Source organism: Mycena indigotica (genome assembly GCF_014461135.1).
Source record: "Mycena indigotica strain 171206Taipei chromosome Unknown Mind.scaff0001, whole genome shotgun sequence".
NCBI classification, from domain to species: domain Eukaryota; kingdom Fungi; phylum Basidiomycota; class Agaricomycetes; order Agaricales; family Mycenaceae; genus Mycena; species Mycena indigotica.
The window spans coordinates 5225467-5244348 of record NW_023503000.1 but is presented as its reverse complement, the minus strand read 5'-3'; the positions used below and the strand labels follow the sequence as shown (position 1 = coordinate 5244348).

General features: G+C 54.0%; 4 protein-coding genes across 4 annotated transcripts; 3 read left to right on the top strand and 1 right to left on the bottom strand.

Moving 5' to 3' along the window:
- Positions 1 to 4223: 4223 nt before the first annotated feature.
- MIND_00146600 (PLC-like phosphodiesterase) lies at positions 4224 to 5416 on the top strand (the record flags this gene model as incomplete). The annotated part of the gene is made up of 6 exons (XM_037358392.1): positions 4224 to 4297; positions 4351 to 4457; positions 4505 to 4612; positions 4662 to 4981; positions 5030 to 5238; positions 5290 to 5416. The coding sequence occupies 6 exons, from the start codon at positions 4224 to 4226 to the stop codon at positions 5414 to 5416; spliced, it is 945 nt and encodes a 314-aa protein (XP_037226302.1).
- Positions 5417 to 5524: 108 nt separating this feature from the next.
- Positions 5525 to 6766, top strand: MIND_00146500 (F-box domain-containing protein; the record flags this gene model as incomplete). The annotated part of the gene is made up of 1 exon (XM_037358391.1): positions 5525 to 6766. One exon carries the CDS (start codon positions 5525 to 5527, stop codon positions 6764 to 6766), a length of 1242 nt encoding a protein of 413 aa, XP_037226301.1.
- A 956-nt stretch (positions 6767 to 7722) lies between these two features.
- Positions 7723 to 8343, top strand: MIND_00146400 (uncharacterized protein; the record flags this gene model as incomplete). The annotated part of the gene is made up of 2 exons (XM_037358390.1): positions 7723 to 7749; positions 7798 to 8343. The coding sequence occupies 2 exons, from the start codon at positions 7723 to 7725 to the stop codon at positions 8341 to 8343; spliced, it is 573 nt and encodes a 190-aa protein (XP_037226300.1).
- A 1803-nt stretch (positions 8344 to 10146) lies between these two features.
- On the bottom strand, positions 10147 to 12442 carry MIND_00146300 (High-affinity phosphodiesterase; the record flags this gene model as incomplete). The annotated part of the gene is made up of 6 exons (XM_037358389.1): positions 12150 to 12442; positions 12021 to 12095; positions 11793 to 11968; positions 11106 to 11746; positions 10853 to 11054; positions 10147 to 10802 (listed from the first exon to the last, which is right to left on the bottom strand). Exons 1-6 carry the CDS (start codon positions 12293 to 12295, stop codon positions 10147 to 10149), a joined length of 1896 nt encoding a protein of 631 aa, XP_037226299.1. The 5' UTR covers positions 12296 to 12442.
- Positions 12443 to 18882: the final 6440 nt, after the last annotated feature.

The following is an 18882-nucleotide window of genomic DNA, read 5'->3' as shown; positions in this document are numbered from 1 at the left end:
GTTACGGTCGATACCGTTGAACCGCATGCATAACGATCGATGAGACACACTACAGTGGAACAACGACAGCAACATAGAGGTTAGTAGTAAGTTCGTCATCATGTCTGTTATGTAAGCTAACGAGCTTGCCCAAAAACAATCAACACTGAAGTTACAGTTTCTGTATTAGAGCCTTTCTATCACAATCTAGGAGCGATATTGTAGTCGGTGTCCGCGTCAGACATGATGGTAGTTGTGTCGAGGTACCACTTGTAAATTTCATCCACCCACAGCGGCTTTTGGGAGTCCGTGCCTTCTTCGACGATTACACACGGAAAATCTGAAAATCTGAAAAATGCTGAGTGTAGTATCGTAGTCGACGCGTGAAATCCCCAAGTCGTTGTAATGAGGATTGACTCGGAAAACGTCCGCGTCAACGGAGGTGGCTATATATTTCAGGATAGCTGCAATTGGACGCCACTGGGTTTTGTCGCAGAGTTCGGGATCAGGAATCTTGGACTACATTTCGTAGATTTTATCGAGGGTGGGCTGCACCTCGTTGGTCTGGCGGCGGAATGCAAAGCCGTAGACGAAGTTTGGCAGGGGGTAGCCTTTCATCTGTTGTGAACAAGGATAGTATTCGGTCGGGAGCTCATCGAAGGGCTGGTGCTATCTCATGTACTCCAGTGTTAATTTCTGTGCACTTGATGAGCAAAAGGGTGGAGAGCGCCAAGAGGGAGGTACACGATTATAGGACGGATTCTGAAGCATTGACGTGGAGAAATGACCAGTGGCGTGTGCTGGCTTGAGGGCCCGGGTGTCGCGGCCGTGCTAAAATGCGGGGAGAAAGTGTAAAGGAAAAAAATCGAGCAAGTACAACTCCGGCGCGGAAAGGTCGGTTGGAGTTTAGTGTTGTGGAGTGTAGAACAAGAGAACAGTGGGGAGGCGAAAGGAAGTCGGAGTTGGTGCTACCAGAACGTGAACCAACGAGTTAACAAGTCTTTGAGGCGTATTCCTGCAACTGATATCTCGCAGTCAGACTATACTGCGAAATCGGTCTCTGAGACGGTGAGAATCAAGTGAGAGCGCGACTTATGTAAGCCGACCAGCTTGTCAAATACGTTGAAGTTCAACACTTTTCGCAGTATACTGCTTGGTACCGGCGCTAGTAAGCAACCCATGTGCCGCTACCAGAACATGTGGCTGACCACCAGGCGATACTGTGGTATGAGCCTCTCTATGCTAGATCCCTCTTCAGCGCAATGGCCGCACTCATGGCATCAACCGACCTGAGGAAGGGGAACAACATACCTGTCAGGACGATCCGGACAAGTGGTGGTCGGCTGGTGAGTTTATTGCTCTTCTGTTCGCTCATGACATCAACTCAAAAGTTCTTAGTTTATAAATCGTTGGAACAAATAGATTCATCGAAGTCCTAAAGCCAATTAACGTGCGATTGGTCGACCCGAAGGTCTTGAGCCCAAGGCCCACGACAAGGGTGCACGAGGGCTGGTAACCCTTCCTCGGGAACAGCAACGACGGCTCACATTGTCCGCGGCTAACTAGACTCAAATCGTCAGCAGTTGAAAGGACGAGAACGATGAAGCTTACCAGAGGGGAGTGCCAACTCGCTGTGTACTGGAGTACTCGAGAACGCCGGGTCCGCCGTGTGCCCCGAGCGACCGTGAGGCCCCCAGGGGACATTCCCGACGGCAAGAATCACCTCCTGGCCCGGTCTGCGAATAAAACAAGTCAGAACAAAACGAACATCGAAATGAAAGGGGACATACACGACTTGCAAACGACCAGACGGTGTCGCTCAGACTCCGGTAGGCAATTTCGCCAACCAACCACCCGCACAACCAAGCTTTTCTCCAGGCAGCCGGCTACACAGGATACTCGGTCAGGATCGTGAACGGGTGGAGATTGACGAGCCGGTTGGACGAGGGCTCAGCGCTATACCCGGAATCGGAATTTCCTAACCCACGGTTAAAGCAAGGACCCAGTCCCCAACATTGACCATGGCCCGAGTACCCATCCGCTTGCAATGAGTGACGCATCCACGCCGCCAAAGCATAGACCGCAAGTCCCGAGCTCACGGGTGTTGGCCGGTCCGTCCCGAAATCTGACCGTTGTCGCGTACCTGAAAAGAGAACAGAAACCCAACCCAACGCTGCCAACTTGCAATGGCCTACGTTCTTGTCGCTCGGGCAGTATCGCCACCCACCACTGGTCGGGCTATTCTGGTTCTCGCGGCAGCCGGTTCTACACGCGATACTGGGACTAGACACCGACGAATGGGAGTCTGCGAGCCGGTTGGACGAGGGCTCGACGCTAGACCCGGAGTCGGAATTTCCTAACCCACGGTTAAAGCAAAGGCCCAGTCCCCGAGGTTGTGCCGCGGCCGGTCCCTCGCGACGAAAATAATGACAAAACCTGTAGAAGGTTAGTCGTTTCTCGGGGGCCCCCATGATTTCACCATAGAGCTTACTGGGCCTTTATACTTTTCGTTTTCTCAGACAAACCGCATGTGATCGCGGAACGGGAGTATCAGTTCGGATACATGTACGGCGGGTGCAAGCAAGAGTGAAAGCTTTCTGAGACAGATTTTTCTGCCGAAACTTTGGTCAAGTGAGTCAAAGGCTTTACACACACATGAGCGAGAGGCTGATGTCCTCGTTAGTGGCCTTTTTGAGTTCCATTCAACGAACCTCGGATTGTCTCTCCGAGTCTGCTTGCTTTAATAGTATATACCATCCACTGCGCCAAATTCCTTCACCATCTCCACTCGCTCGCCTGACCTAAACGTTCTTGGGACACTCCAATTGACTACTTTCCGACCGTCAAAACCTCTGCTTCAAGTGGCCTGCCACTCAAACCAACCGCAACAAAGGCTGAAGTATCTGGGCCAATCCCAAGTCACTGCAATCGCCAGCATCCAGTTGAAACAAGTTTACTTACGTTCTTCCACCGACGTCTTCTTCAAGTTCTTTCAAATGTCGTCAAAACGATCTCTGATTTCCCTACTGTAGCTCCACAAGGTTCCTGCTGTTGTTCACATTAGACCATCAATCATAGCCCTAACCAGCCCAATTCACCATCTGCCTTCCTTCCAGTTACCTCGTCCTTCGTCTGGGCGAGCTCGTCGGTCATTTTCATCCTCCAAGCCCTTGATGCACACTTGTTCACCAGGAGGCGACGAAGACACTGCTACCCTACCAATGGTTCATCATCGCTGATTGGGCATTTCCTCGCTCTCCATGTGGTGGTCGTAACTCGTATGTCGCAACTGGCCAAAGCACCCTTCTCAATCCTCAAGCATCGTTTCAACGCCAACAATGGGTCAGGGCGACCATGAAAACCCTCGCCTTCCATAGAATATCATCAACCCTGCAAGCGTTTTTGAGCGCTGCTCCACGAATTCCCTGACTCCCAGTTGTTCGCGTTGCAAGTTCATCTGCCGACTGCAGCCACCTTGTCATCGAATTAATATCCAGCCACCTTAGAGGTAGTACGGTCTTCCAGACAGATATGTTTACTCCGTTCATTATTATTATATGAGCGCGAGTAGAGTATAATCACCGTTTAAACTTAAGAGTCGAAAAGCTCGAGGTTGCAGTGAAGAATGTAGTCTTAGCATGGAGGAGCGATGCTGGATAGTTCTGCCGCGAAAATCAGAACTCTTTGGGCTCATCACCAGATCCTACTTTCGTGTTTGCTAAGAACGGTCGACTACATACATATTTTGAGGTGTTTCGATGCGGAACCGGGAAAGTTTAGATCACGCCGCAACCTGATTGGCACTGGTTACGGTCGCGGCAACGCAACAACTAACCACCACCACAAATTACATCGGGATTCGGCGCCGTGCAACTAAACCTTCAAGTTCATCGTGCTGCATTGCGCCTAGTTCAAGCAGCGAGGACAACCGAACTCGCGATGCGAACTGGTGGATGAGCAACAGTGTGGCTGTTCGCCCCCTGACCTCCTTCAATTTCTTCACAACGTTTGAGCCCATGCCCCGTGGGCCCGTGAGCAACGCATCTGCCAAGATCAAACGATCCGCCTTATAATGAGCGCCGCCAAGCCCTTCATCTCTGGTTGCGTTTCTTCCCCCCGCCAAACCTCTTTCTCTTCTATTTCCTCTTCTTCGTATTCTTTGTGCTGGCACACATTTTGGTTTCATTTTTTCAACAATCTTCTCTTATCCAACGCCCCAATTCAACTCAACCAGCACACAAAATATGTTTTCACGATCTATTTGGAGTCTTGTGTCGTTCGCGACTCTCGCGCTTGCTGCGACGATCCCCAAGAGACGGTGCGTGATGAGCGCGTTTTTTTCTACAGGAATGCACTAATAACTCGACTTAGCGCGACTACCTGCAATGGCAGCCCTGAACTCTGCAACCGTAGCTACGGCAATGTCACCTTCATTGGCTCGCACGATTCCTTTGCTTTCAGCAAGGATAAACTAGCTCGTGCGTTATTTTCAGTGCAACCTTTTACGCTTCTAACGCAACGACAGTTTCTCGCGACCAGACTATCGATATCCCGAGCCAATTGAATCTTGGTGTGAGGGCTTTACAAGCCCAATCACATATGAAGGATGGCGTGCTCCACTTCTGCCATACCAGTGCGTGTTTATTCCTCTATATTTCCCATTCATTCACCGGAAACTGCAGGCTGCATCCTCTTTGACGGTGGCTCGGTCGTCAACTATCTCAAGACAGTCAAGACCTTCCTTGATGCCAACCCTAACGAGGTCCTCACCCTCATCTTCACCAATCCCGAGGGTGTCAGCCCTGCCAAAGTCTGGAAACCCGCGTTCGATGAGGCGGGCATGACCGACCTCGCATTCGTGCCCAAGTCAATCCCCGTCAAGCAATCAGAGTGGCCAACTCTCGGAGAAATGATCGACAGCGGCAAACGTGTCGTTGTCTTCATGGATGCCAACGCTGAGGGCCCTGAGTCCGTCCCCTTCATCCTCCCCGAGTTCCAAATGGTGAAGTCGCTTTTTTTCCATCAACTTTTTTTTCCTAATCGTTTCTAGATCTGGGAAACTCCCTTCTCCGTCACGGACGCAAACTTCCCCTGCAAGATCGACCGCAGCGGTGGGCCTCTCGCCGACATTGACCACATGTACATGATCAACCACTCGCTCAACAAGAACCTCGTGCCCTCCATCTTCGGTGACCTCTTCGGCGAAGGCATTATCGTTTCCGACCCAGACAACGCTGACCGGACCAACGGAGTAGAATCGTATGTTTTCTGTTCTTTCTGGCTCATGGCGATGTACTTATTGCTTGATAGGATTATGGCTAACGTCAACGGATGTTCCCCACTTGCAGGCAACCGCTCGCCCAACTTCATTTTGCTTGATTTTGTTGAGAAGGGCGATGCGTTCAACGTTGCGAAGAAGCTCAATGGTCTGGCATGAGTGTGTTATATTGGAGTCGCTAATTGGGTTATTTTTGCTGTACTCAAGAGAAGATGTATTTTTTTTTGGGAAATCCTTGTCGCATCACTTGGCTGACATAAGCTGAAGATGACACTGCTCTCACTCCCCAACGAACTGCTGCTCGATGTTTTTTCGCACTTTGAGGACCCTCATCTGCTATTCACACTCTCGACTCTCTGCAAACGGCTTCATCTCCTAGCCCTTCCACTCTATCTCAGCCAAATCGGCGTCTACGAAAGCCTCAGCCCTGGAGTGTGTAACATTACAATTGGACAGCACCGAACGGAAGCTTTGGCTGCCTTGCAAACTGCGCTTTTTCTCGATGCGGTACAGACACTCTCATGCACTTTGCCCCATGCGATGCAACTTGGTCAAGATGTGAAGAGATTGGCACGAGTATGTGCGGCCCTGACCAGCGTCAACTCCGCGACATTGCATGTCAATCCTCGAAAGTTTTTGGACGATTCTTCCGGGGATCTGAACCCCCTCTCTTTTGTGGACTGCCTTAATTCGCTCCTGGAAAAATCGTGCAGCAGCTTGACCGTGAAGAGTTTCCGAGACCGGTGGACCGACCATAAGAGTAGACCTATGCGGCGGGCTCAACAACCTTCGAGGGTGCTGAGTGCTGCTGCCCTGTCTCCCGCGGCAATGCGAGCCAAATCTTTGTCGACATTCAATATTCATTCCGAAATTTTGGTCTTCCCGCACGTCCGTGCTTGGACGATTGATGTCCTCAACTCATTTCCAATTCGCGCCCTTTCTATCAGCGCGCCGTTCCAGATAGAAGAAATAACGGACATCCTTGCTGTAACAGAAATTCCTACTCTCCTCACCCTCGCACTTCATGAAAGCAGAATCACGCCTGCCCAACTGCATGCCTTCCTCGCCCGTCACCCGCAAATCACACACCTTCGTCTCGAGAAGCTCATAGTTCCCCCTCTCCACGAGCGGCTACCATCCCGTGCCCTTGAATCCATCGTAACACTCACCGCCGGACCGACACATGTTGCCTACTTGCTGCATGCACTCAACCGCTTGCCTAGCACTCTTCAGTGCATCAGAATCCTCAGCTACATGACGACAGTCGATCTCCAAGGCGCAAACTCGTCGCTCCATCATGTTGTGTCTTTCCTTGCGGGAATACCAGACCTGCGGCTCGTCCTCCCCGTCCCCGACAGCCTCCCCCCGCACTGCGCCCGACACCGGCCTTTGCTTCCCCGATGCAGAGTCGGCATTGCATTTCGTCTCCAGGCTGGAGCTTGGCTTTCACGAATGCATCACCCCGATCCCGCTGCTCAAGTTGCAGGACTACATCGGGAAGTGGTGTGAGCCATTCCCGCTGCTCAGCAAGGTTGATTTGGTCGGTTTGAGGGCGAATGACCGATACAGTGCGGTGGATATTGCAACGGCGGTGAGGAGTGCGGCCCCACAAGTTGAGACGTTTTTCAAGGACGGTCAGCCGAAATTGTCGTCTGGAGAGAGCTTTTAGTAGTGGAGAGCGGGTCGTAACTTGAAGTACTGCCAGGCAGGGTCAAGTAGTGCAAGTTGGATGTTACAGAGCAAGTCTAAATTTACATCATGATGTTGGTTTTCGGCGCCAACTTTTTTTGCGCCCACCGCACTCGCTTTCTCAATTCCAGTATGTGCTGATAGACGACTATGTAAGGAAGCAGACTCGGAGCGGCCAATTTGCAGGGTTAAATAATCAAAAACTCGTCGAGGACAACTTGAAAAGGTAACAAGGTTGCTAACGAGGACATGACTTAGTAACCACCGTACTCGTCCTGACAGTTCATGCGGTTGAGTTGAAGAGGGATCCAGCATAGAGAGGCTCAGCCATATGTTCTGATAGTGGAACATGTGTCGCTTAGCGCCGGTACCAAGCAGCATAAGTACTCCGGAAAGTGTTGAACTTCAACGTATTGAGAGGTTTTCGACAAGCTGGTCGGCTTACATAAGTCGCATATCTCACTTGATTCTTACCGTCTCAGAGACCAATTTCACGGTCTGACTACGAGATATCAGTTGCAGGAGTACGCTCCAGAGACTTATTACAGCGTTGGTTCACGTTCTGGGAGCACCAATCCCGACTTCCTTTTGACTCCCAACCTTTCTCTCGTTCTGTTAGTCCGGATCCACAACACTCAACTCATTCAAATCGGCGACAATTCAGCCATCACAAGCGACCTTTCCGTGCCGGAGTTGTACTTACTCGAGTTTTTTCCCTAAAATTTCTCCCCTCATTCTAGCCCGGCCGCTACACCCCTTCAGCCAGCACCACGTCGATGCCTCTGAATCCGTCCTATAATCACGTATCCCCCTCTCGGCGCTCTCTACCTTTTTGCTCATCAAATGCACAGAAATTAACCTTGGAGTACATGAGAGAGCACCAACCCTTCGATGAGCTCCCGACCGAATACTATCCTTGTTCGCAGCAGATGCAAGGCTACCCCCTGCCAAACTTCGTCTACGGCTTTGCATTCCGCCGCCAGACCAACGAGGCGCAGCCCACCCTCGACAAACTCGACGAAATGCAGTCCAAGATTCCTGATCCCGAACTCCGCGACAAGACGAAATGGCTTTCAATCGGTGCTATACTACAATATATAGCCAACTCTGTTGACGCGGATGTTTTCCGAGACAGTCCCCATTACAATGACTTGGGGATTTCACGCGTCGACTATGATCGTACGAACAGCATTTTTCAGATTTTCCGTGTGTATTCGTCGAAGAGGGCACGGACTCCCAAGAAGCCGCTGTGGGTGGATGATATCGCACGCATAGCAGCCGAGATTTACAAGGAGCTTGGGTGGGAAGATGTGCCGAAGCCACAGTGGTACCTGGACACAAGTACCATCGTGTGTGAGGACGACACCGACTTCAATATCGTTCCTCGATTCCTGTAGACTACATGAACTTAGAACGAAAGTGGTTCCTTGCATATCACTCACTCGTGTCCGTGACGACACGCGTCTGCCCTTCATACCACCACTGACTTGCTTCTCTTTCTTATTCCGTGCCAGCAGCAGCAACCACATCATCCCTCACGACGAAGCCGAGGCTAGATTCGGAAAGTTCAAGTTGTCAACTGATGAAAGCCAGCTCCGCAATTGCTTCCCTCGGCGCTCTCCCCATCCCAACACATACGCAGCCCGTGAAGGAGTGCCAAGCTATGCGCTGTAACTTCTACTTCTTTGCCTGTCTTCGACCTGGCTCACAAACCTCATAGAAATTGATGTTGTTATCCCTGCTGCATTAGAATCACTGTCCTTTCCACGAACTCCCCCACCGGCGGATACTATATATCAGTACTCTGGGCGAATGAAGGACGACATACATGTATTCTCTGGTTTGTCTACTACCCGTTGACGTGGATGATTCGCCGACTGTAATGACCTGGGGATCTTGGCGGCCGACTGGGTGGACGATATTAGTAGCTGCGGAGACTTTCAACGAGCTTGCCAGTGGTCGGGAGGAGGTCCTACAGCCACTGTGGATTAAACACAATCGGACTTGACTTCAATGCTCATTTCAATATACGTAGCCTCAACATACTCGTCGAAATAATTTGTACTCTAGAGCTCTTCTACATTATTGTTTATTGACAACAAACTCGATGGAAGTGACTGCTTACACTCTTTCCTTTCATGTTGCTGTGAGTTTTTTGGATGAATTGGATCATCACCCACTCCGGCAAGAAGCAATTCCAAGTCTCTACTCGGTGAAAAAAAAAGGAATTGTGAGCTTGAGTTTACATGGACTACAAGCAAAGAGAAGTAGCGTAGCAACAAGAAAAAAAAAGAAAAGAAACAGGAAGAAGTGAAAACACTCGAAAAATATTGTGCTCCGTAGAGCGCCACTCTGAACTAGCGTGTCATCCTTGTGCAGGGGCCATGCTAATCTGGAACAGGTTATTAGATAAGCTGGAGGCAGAATTACACAGGACAACTAACCTTCTCTGTATCGTTCCTATTGAAGGAAGCGACATAAGCAAGTGAGCTGCAAGGACGACGGGACGACATACCAATTTTATGTATGTCACTCCGAAGAGGACAAAAGTGTCCGTGGAAGCTCAGGGCAGCCGAGCTTGCTGATGTACCGTGCTGGCAGTAGCGGGTCCGCCTGAAGCGACGGGAGTCTTGACCTTGACGGCATCCGTTTGGAGCATTCTGCGCTGCGCACAGCGACCAGGCAACTCTGAGCAAAAGCCCGCAAAATTCAAATTCAAAAAGTACTGTCGAAGCAAGCTCTTTTGGGAGTTAATTTTTTTTCTTCTTTTGCCAAAATTCAATCACGCAAAACCCAACAAATACAAATACAACTATAGATGATACACCAATTGCTAGCTACAAGTATCGCTTGCGCCAAAAACGAGACGGGGTAAAGGGGGAGGGAATAGATAAGCCACGGCCACACTCAACAAACAAGAAAAAAAAAGGAGGGGAATACAAGAAAAGGAAGCGCGGATTAGGGCGAAACTTGAAGTCGAAGAAAAAAAAGAGAAAGATGTCTGCTTGCGGTGGGTACGTGTCTCGTCCATGAGAATACGGCTTGTCGTTGCGAATGAGGTTTTGTTTGCGTCCTTGGCTTTTTCGTTCATGTCGTGTCATAATGGGTGCTGCCCGCTGTGGACACCCACTAGGCCCGACACGCAATCGTCTTCTCTATACCCGAAGACCGCCCTCCACTTCCTCCTCTTTGTGTACATGTCACGAGACCCCCGCATTCAGACTTCCCCAATTATCCCTCAACAGCTGTGGGCTCCACGAATTCCGATGGTGTTGCGCATGTCGCCCACACCGAAGACCGGCTCTCTCTGCTGCTGCCCGAATCGCTGCAGTCCCATCATCTAGCGGCGGAACAACGGTACTGTCACTTTGACTATCGTCGTCCGACCCGCCTGGCGCAGGGCTGGCGCTAGTCGTGCTCGTTCCCTGACTAGTCGGCGAAAACACAAACGACGCTTCGGACTCCAAATCTTCTTCGGAAGGCGATGTAGAAGTAGTCGATGGGGCACGGGAGGAAGAAGACGGAGGGGGTATTGGCGATGCAGTTGAGGCTCGTGACCATGAAAATTGAGTATCAAGGGAGCCTCTAACCGGTGGTGTTCGTGCATGGGCGGGCGGAAGTGTAAGCGGAAACACGGTATTGTAGTCGTCTGGTTGTCGAGAATACATTGGGACACGGGTAGTCAATTCGAGTGGAGTCGTGCGAGCGGATGGGGATTTGGGCATTTGGACTTGCGATGTCGATACCACTTTTGCCTCCGAAATCGTCTCCCGCGCTTCGGAAGCTTTTAAGATTGCTGTACGTGCTTTCCAAAGCGCGAGATTGAGGTCGCATTGAGCAACATACGGGTGCATTTCTACCCAATAGTTACAACCATTGACAGGTCAAATGAATAATGACACAAACCTGCCAATGCTTGGACGACCAGATCGAGGAGGGGCTTGACGAAGGTGGGGATAAAGAACATCTGTGACGAGGCCGCTTGCATCGGATGAGACGAAGATTCCACGGTGCGAGGCAAGGCATGGTGGGCCTCGAGCGCTGCCTGAGCATTCCACTCGCGCTGTAACGCAACCGCCCAATGCTGCGATATGTAATAGGGCCGTGACTGCATCACAATTCAGTCTGGAGATCATCGGTAAACATGAAGACTACTGACGGGATTGCTGATATCAGCACACTTAATGAGCGCCTGACACAGAGTTGTGCGCCGGTTGTCGAGACTGAGATCTCCTTGGCCAGCGACAATATTGGAAAATCGCTCCATGAATGCGGCATGAACCCGCATGTCTGTGGCAAGCACAGTGTCGAAGAGAAGCTTCCTCGCCCGCCGACCGCGGTTTCGGTCGCTGGTATTGTCGTCCGATCCGTCCAGAATTCCAGCCATACCATGGGCACGCATCACACGTATTAGCAAAGCAACATGCATCTGCTCCAGGGCACTTTTCCCATCGTAAACAGCGCTCAAGGGAGCCGCCGCGTTTTGCATGAAGAGATTCGTAAAACCAGGATGGCCGGCGTCGTGGCCAATCGCAGCGACCATCAAAACAAATAGGTCGGTGGGATCAAGCACGGTAACAAGCGGACCTGAGTCGAACGGACGCCGTGACTGCCACGCTTTGGGTTTCGTGGGCGTCGCGTGGCTATCTTTGGCGAGGATACTAACAGGAGGGACGACGCCGGCAGCGCATAGGTAATGGTAGGTCGCCTGCAACACATCGACTGCGTGCTCGAAGTTGTGGTACGAGTTCTGCCACCGGTAGATGTGTCGGAGATGCTGGATAAACGGGGAAATTTGGTCTGTAAAAAGATTGGTGGCATGGAGGTAAACGACGAGAATGCTGACCGAGTGAAACGCCAACAGCTTCTTGCAGGCCCTTGATACGGAAAAGCGCCTCGAAGATGAGAACAGCACACTCAGCAACGTGGTCTTCACTGGGAAGAGACTGTGGCTCAAAATTCCACCCATCGAGCTTGGCGATAAGGCCCGCACGACTTTCTGCTGCCAGACGTGGTTGGGAGCTAGGAAGAGGGAAGTAAGGCGATATTACGGCGGCTGAAGGAAGTAACTGACCAGTCTTCTGTGTGATTATTAACTGCGTTGAGAGTTTGGGTGTACATGTCGCTGAGCAACTCAGCGTATCGGGTTCTGGGGAAAAGAGCAATGAGAGGGAGAAATAGTGTAAGGACGACGAGAACGCACTGGAGTTGCTCCGAATGGCCGAGCCAGCCCTGACCATGGAGACCTCCGTTTCTGGTGGCAAGACTCAGGCCACCAATGTCTGCACTGCGACGACGGCCATTGCGGGGAGTTGGTGGGGGGGAGAGGAGATGGTCGTGGCCACACATGGTGTGAGGTTGGGCCCGCCAGAAGTGTGGGCGGAGAGAAAGAACGGCCAGACGATTACAGCGGAGAGGATAACGGATGGGAGGAAAATTCAAGGGAGAGAGATCAGCCACCTCGTGGTTGACGGATTGGGTACAAGGGCTGTCACTGTGACAATGTCATGTCAAAGCGCTTTGAGAGTTTACATCCCGCCAAACAAAACACTCTTTTAGATGGACTACAGCCTCGAAACTACACACTTCGGCGCAAAGGCGCCTGAACCAGAGGAGAGCGGCAATCTAAGTTGTCTGAAGTGGCTCCCACTTTGACATTCTGACTCTCGCGTTCGACTTGTTTCTGTCTCTCAGTGGCAGCCAGCACGATCCAAGTCCATCGAAGACTGGGAAAATATGCAAAGACCAGCGCACAGACTAAAGGCCACTACTGCACTACTGTGTCTCCTTCCAAAGCAAGGGCTTGCAATAATTCTTGTCAACAAAGTGATGATCCTCGTTGCTTGCATATGTTGCGACCCCGAGGTTCCCTTCCGTTATGATGGACGCCAATGCCTTCCCGACCCGACCCCGCTATTCCCGGGACAGCGTGGATATGAGCAGGGCTCGAGACCGCCAATGTAGGCCAGTGTCCAACGCCGACTCGGATTGAGGGAGGCACTCACAAGGCTGCGCACTCACGCTGTTTACTATGCACCAAATTCGCCCCCCCCCTTTTTTCTCCTCTTTGCGCACAGTATCGGTATCCTCCAGTACCAACCTCAAGTGAAACGAGCGCTCATTGCCATTGTCGGAAAACTCAGAAAATCCTTATAAGGACCTTCCAGGACCTGATGGGATCATCAGGTCGAACAAGCCCGAATAAGGTCTACTATCTAAGCTGATAAGTTCAGATAAGGGGGCATCGGGTCTTATCAGTGCTCAGTTGCGACCTTATCAGCACATATAGTGGTATGGAGGCAGGGATGGAAGACCCGAATTGTAAGGGCAACCCCGGAGGCCTGAGATCAAGGTCCTAGCAGGGGAGGATCCAAAGCGTGAACATTGGTAAGCGAATACAAATGAAGCTGACCTAGCAGGGGAGGATCCAAAGAGAAGAAACTCTAAGGGTCCGCCTGCTAGGTAGCTGACTATATACTGCTTGTCCGTAGCTGCCGCTGTCGGGCACAGAAGGCCTGGGCGGCGTCGCAGGCGAGGTCCCAGGGCGACCGTCGGGAGGGCGTTGACGGATCGGTGATTGTGCGGGCGAGATGGAGGGCCGGACCGGAGACGGAACCGGAGTCGGACCGGAATCGGAGGCGTCTCCGAGGGGCCGAAAGGGAGGTTCCCCTGACATCACCCCCTTTGAATGCGGCGTCCCGACGCATAGACCGGAACGGAATCGAGTCGAAGGTCGCGGAGGCGATGTGTCGTGGCTTGCCAGGGTACTTACGATAGAACTCCGCAATTTTCTCCGGGCGAAGACGCGGTCGAAGCGGACCCATTGGTCGTGCGATGCGTCGTAGCCTTTCCATCTGACGAAGTAGTTCAGCCGCTTATACCTCACCCTTGCGTCCAGGATTTCCTCTACTTCCCACTCCGGGACTCCGTCCTCGAGGTCCGGAGGGGGCTGGTCGTAGCCGGGGCGTCCGTCGAAGGGGTCGTCCTGAGCGAGCTCGAGCTTGACGACGGGGAAGACCGGGTGGAGCTTCGAGTAGCGGGGCGGGAGGTCGAGCTTGTAGGCACCTTTGCTGATCTCCGCGACTATCTTGAACGGCCCAAGGCGGCGATGGGAGAACTTTTCCGAGGGGCGAGTCGTCCTGATGTCAGAGGCATCCAGCCAAACACGGTCGCCAACCTTAAACTCCGGAGACGGAGTCCGTCTCCGGTCGTAGTAGCGCTTGTACTCCTCTTTGGCCTTAGTGAGCGGGCCTTGGCTTCAGCAACACCAGTGGCGATCCGGTCGCGGAACTCGTTCACTGACTCCATGGCGGAACGGACTCCGGGTTCGAAGCCCATGCGCGGGAGCCGTCCCGTGTCCGTCATGAAGGGGACCTGCTGCGTGGAGGAGTGAACGTGGTTGTTGTGAGGCGAACTCCGCGGCCGGAATCAGCTCATCCCAGTCGTCCTGCTGGTAGTTGGTGAAGATCCGCAAGTACTGCTCCAGCTCCTGGTTGACGCGCTCTGTCTGACCGTCTGTCTGCGGGTGGTACGCGGTGGACGTGGGCGGGCTTGATGCCGATTAGATGCCAAAGTTCTCGGGTGAAGTCCGCGATGAACTGCGAGCCGGGTCGGAGACGTACTTCTCCGGAGTCCCATGGTGCCGCCAGACATTCCGGTAGTAGAGGCGGGCTGCCCCTACTGCATCGACCGTCGTATGACACTCTGAGAAGTGGGCGCGCTTTCCGAGGGTGTCAACGACGACCATGATCGCGTCGTACCCATGGGCTTCGGGAAGCTCTACGATGAAGTCGACGGAGACGGTATGCCAACGCTCCGGAGGCGTTTCCGTGGGGTGCAGTTCTCCGTGGGGGCAGTCTCCGGAGTGCCTTGGTGCGACAGCACAAGTCACAGGTCGCAACATATCGGCCGATATGGCGAGACATCTGAGGCCACCAGTAGTTCCGGGAGACCAACTCCAGGGTCTTGAAACGACCTGCGTGTCCGGCGACTCGGGTGTCATGGCAGAGCTCGATGATGCGCTCCCGGAGGTCCTTGTCTTTTGGTACGACGATCTTTCCTCGGAAATGGAGAAGACCGCCGGAGACGGCCCACTCGTCAGAACGTGAGGAGCCGGGGCCTCGAGCTTGGCCTTGAACCTTAAGAAGTTGCCGGGCCGCTAGTGCGACGGGCTCCTCCAGGTCAGGCTCACCGGAGAGGGCATCACGGATGTCACGGAGGAGTTCAGAGCCGGGACCGGAAACGGAAACGCCCTCGAGTGCGCGGACGTGGAAGAGTTCAGGCCGCAGAAGGACGACGTCGGAGTTGTCGGAATCGACTCCGTGGTCGGGTCTCCGGGAGAGGGCGTCAGGCCGACCCATATCGCGGCCGGGTTTGTGGTGCAGCGTGAAGTCGAACCGGGAGAGGTACAGAGACCACCGGGCCTGTCTCCGGTTGAGGTGTTGCGTCTTCCTGAAGTACTCCAAATTCTTATGGTCAGTCCAAATCTCGACAGGGTGCGCGGCGCCCTCGAGGAAGTGTCTATATTCCTCGAGTGCGGGATGATCGCGAGCATCTCCTTGTCGTGGATTTCGTAGTTGCGCTGGACATCATTTAAGCTTTTGGAATAGAATGCTACAGGGTGCCACTTCCCGTCCGGGGCGGATTGTGAAAGAACCGCCCCGTCGCATAATCAGAGCTGTCCGCCTCGAGTCGGAAAGGCCGTGTGTCGTCCGGAATCGCCAGGACCGGTTCCGAGGTGACCGCGTCCTTGATCGCTTGGAACGCGGAGGCCTCCGCGTCGCCCCAAGTCCATTGCTGGTCCTTCTTGGTGAGCACGAAAAGAGGGCGCAAAGGGTCGAGAAGTCCCGAATGAACCTGCGGTAGAAGTTAGCGAACCCGAGGAACTGCTGAATGTCCTTCTTGTTTTCCGGAGTCGGCCAAGCGGAGACGCCTGCGACCTTGACGGGGTCCATTTCGACGTGGTTGTGGGAGATGATGACTCCGAGGTACTCGATTGACGATTTTTCAAGTCGCACTTCTCCGCTCGGGAGGTACAACTTGTGCTCTCGGAGTCGCCGCAAGACCTCCTGAACGATCTGCCGGTGTTTCCGGAGGTCGGAATGGGCGATCAAGATGTCGTCAAGGTAGATCATGACGTCTCCGGAGAGGATGAGGTCCTGAAAAATGTCATTCATCATCGTTTGGAACGTCTGGGAGAGTTTGTCAGGCCGAAATACATCACCAAGGGCTCGAACAGGCCTCGGTTAGTCCGGAAAGCCGCTTTCCACTCGTCACCTTCCTTGATCCGGACGTTGTTGAAGCCCCAACGGACGCCGAAGTTTGGTGAAGTAACGAGCGCCTTTGAGCCGGTTGATGAGGTCGTTGATCAGCGGAAGGGGGTACCGGTTTTTGACAGTCATCGCATTGAGAGCACGGTAGTCCTGGACGAGCGGAGTCCGCCGTCCTTCTTCTTGACGAAGAAGACCGGAGACGCCATCGGAGACTTGGAGGGGCGAATCCGGCCCGTCGAAAGCCCTTCCTCGATGAACGCGTCGAGCTCGCGTTGCTCGAGGGGCGAGATGGGGTACACTTTGCAGTTGGTGGGCTTAGCGTCGGGGACGAGTTCAATGGCGTGGTCCCAGGCTCTCCGCTCCGGTAGCGTGTCGAAGGACTCCTTGTTGAAGACGTCCTGGAACTCCTTAGCCCAGTCCGGGATCTCGGAGGGCGGAGGGGCGGAGTTCCTGGCGAAGGCTTCGGCCAGGCGTTGCGAGACAGTACTGCCAGCGCGTATCTCCTCCGAGGGGCGGAACGAGGTGTAGAAGATGCGGTCACCATCTTCAAGCTGACCATCGTCATCGTCGTCGTCGGAGTCCGGCGTCAGATCAGGCAGGCCGGAGTCGTCACCGGAGACGGAGTCGTCTCCGTCATCAGACCCAGAAAGGTCCATGGCGCAGACCGAGGGGAACGGGCCGGAGCGGAGACGCTTCTGAAGCGACCGGAGTCGCCGCAACTCGGTCCGTTCGACCCGCTCTTCCTCACGGCAGGTCGAGCAATTGCGGGGGCACCGTGTCATCTTGACCTCCTTGGTTTCCCAATTGATCTCTGGGTTATGTTTCCGCAACCAGGAATACCCCAGGATGAGGTCTTGCTTGCCAAGATGGGTGACGGCCAGCTGAACTCGTTCGGCATGGCCCTTGTAGCGCAGGACCAAGTCCGCGATCTGTTTGATGGAGCCAGCGTCATTGGGGGTGCCATCGACATTGAAAACCGGAATCGGCTGATCGAGGGTGCGGACCGGAATGCCATTCCGAGCAACATAGTTCGTGTCAATGAAGTCGGAGGTGGCACCACAGTCGACAAGCCCAGAGAGTGAGAGCTTCAGCGCTGGTGGTGGACTCGAGCTCTAACGGGAGGTGGAGGGAGTTCGCCCCAGGGGCAGCGGCAACGGTGTACTGCTTGGGCAGTTTCTTTTCCCAGGCAGTGAGGCGGCGGAGGACGATGACCGGAGTCGGGGCGGAGTCGGAGACGGAGTCGAGGCGGGGGCAGGAGAGGGTGTGTCTTTCGTTTCGGGCTCATTGTAGGGCAAGGAACTGCATTCATCATACAAAAGAGGCAAAACGATTTATAGACGCGAACGAGGGCACACCAGTCACTCGTCGCGGGGGCAAAATCCTCTCCGGCCATCGACCCGCCGCTGCCGTCTCCGGCAGGGCAGCTGTGTCCGTGTAGCGGGCGATCAACTCCGCTAACATCTCGTCACCGAGTTGTTGGATCACCTCGTCGAGGATGTCCATTGAGCGGACATCGGCGGGGAGGGGGCAATCCCGGCGAGATGGTTTGGGTCGCCGCACCTGAAGCAGGCGCGACGAGGGGCACCCCGAGCCCTGGTGCGATCCAACTCCATAGGGACGGGAGCTGGAGGCGCCGGAGCGGGGCGCGCGGGCCGGGGTGGCACGACCGGAGCCACCGGGCGGAAAGGGGCCGGAGCCGGGATGCGGTTGACCGGAAACGGAGTCCGAATCAAACCGCCAGGCGTCTTGGGGGCGGCTGACTTGATCAGCTTGGCCCGGACCAGGGCCTCGTATTGACGGAAGGCCCGGGTGCGCCAGCTAAGGTAATCCCGGAGGTCCGGGGGGTCGTTCGAGGACGTGATTCCGTTGTTGATCAGGGGGTCAAGTCCGTGGCGGAACTTGGTCACCTTGACCAACGCGTCTTCAATCCGGCGAGGTCCATCAGGTCCTCGAAGTCGCCGGTGTACTGGTAGACATCCTTTGTGCCCATGTGATAGGCGGAAGTCTCCAGTTTGGAGAGAGCATGATCTTGCTCGTTCTCCTCGACGAACCGGAGTCGAAACTCGGAAACGAACGAGCCCCAGGACGGAAACGGAAACGGGGCTTTGCTTCCGTGGCGCTCCGCCCATTGCTGAGCGGGTCCTTCTGCCATAAACGACATGGCATAGCGGACGGCCTTTTCCTCACTCGCCTCTCCGTTGACCACGAAGGCCTCAGGGGCAAGGCGGGCGTAGGTGCGGACCAGTAGAGAGGAACGCGCGGCCGCGTTTCCGGTCGCCGTTGAAGGTGAACGGGGGGTTTGGTCGCAAGACCAATTTTGAGGCGAGGTTGATGTCGCCAAAAAGGGCTTCGGAGTCGCCCTGGACCGGAGTCGGAGTCGGAATCGACGTCTCCGGCGATGGTGTTTGGGGTCCGCCAGCATTATTAGCGGCGGCAGCGGCAGCGGAAGCCTGGTTGGTGAGTAAAGCAAGGGCCTCAGTTAGGCTATCGATTTTCGCCTCGAGTGAGTCCAGCCGGGCGTCTGCGGTAGGAGTGACTCCGGACGGCATGACGGGTGCGGGGACCACAGGAGTAGAGGAGGAGGGGACAAGTGGCAGGGGCGGTGACGAGGGCGGAACGGACTCGTACTCCGAGCCTGAGTCAGCGCCGAACCTGGCAATCTTG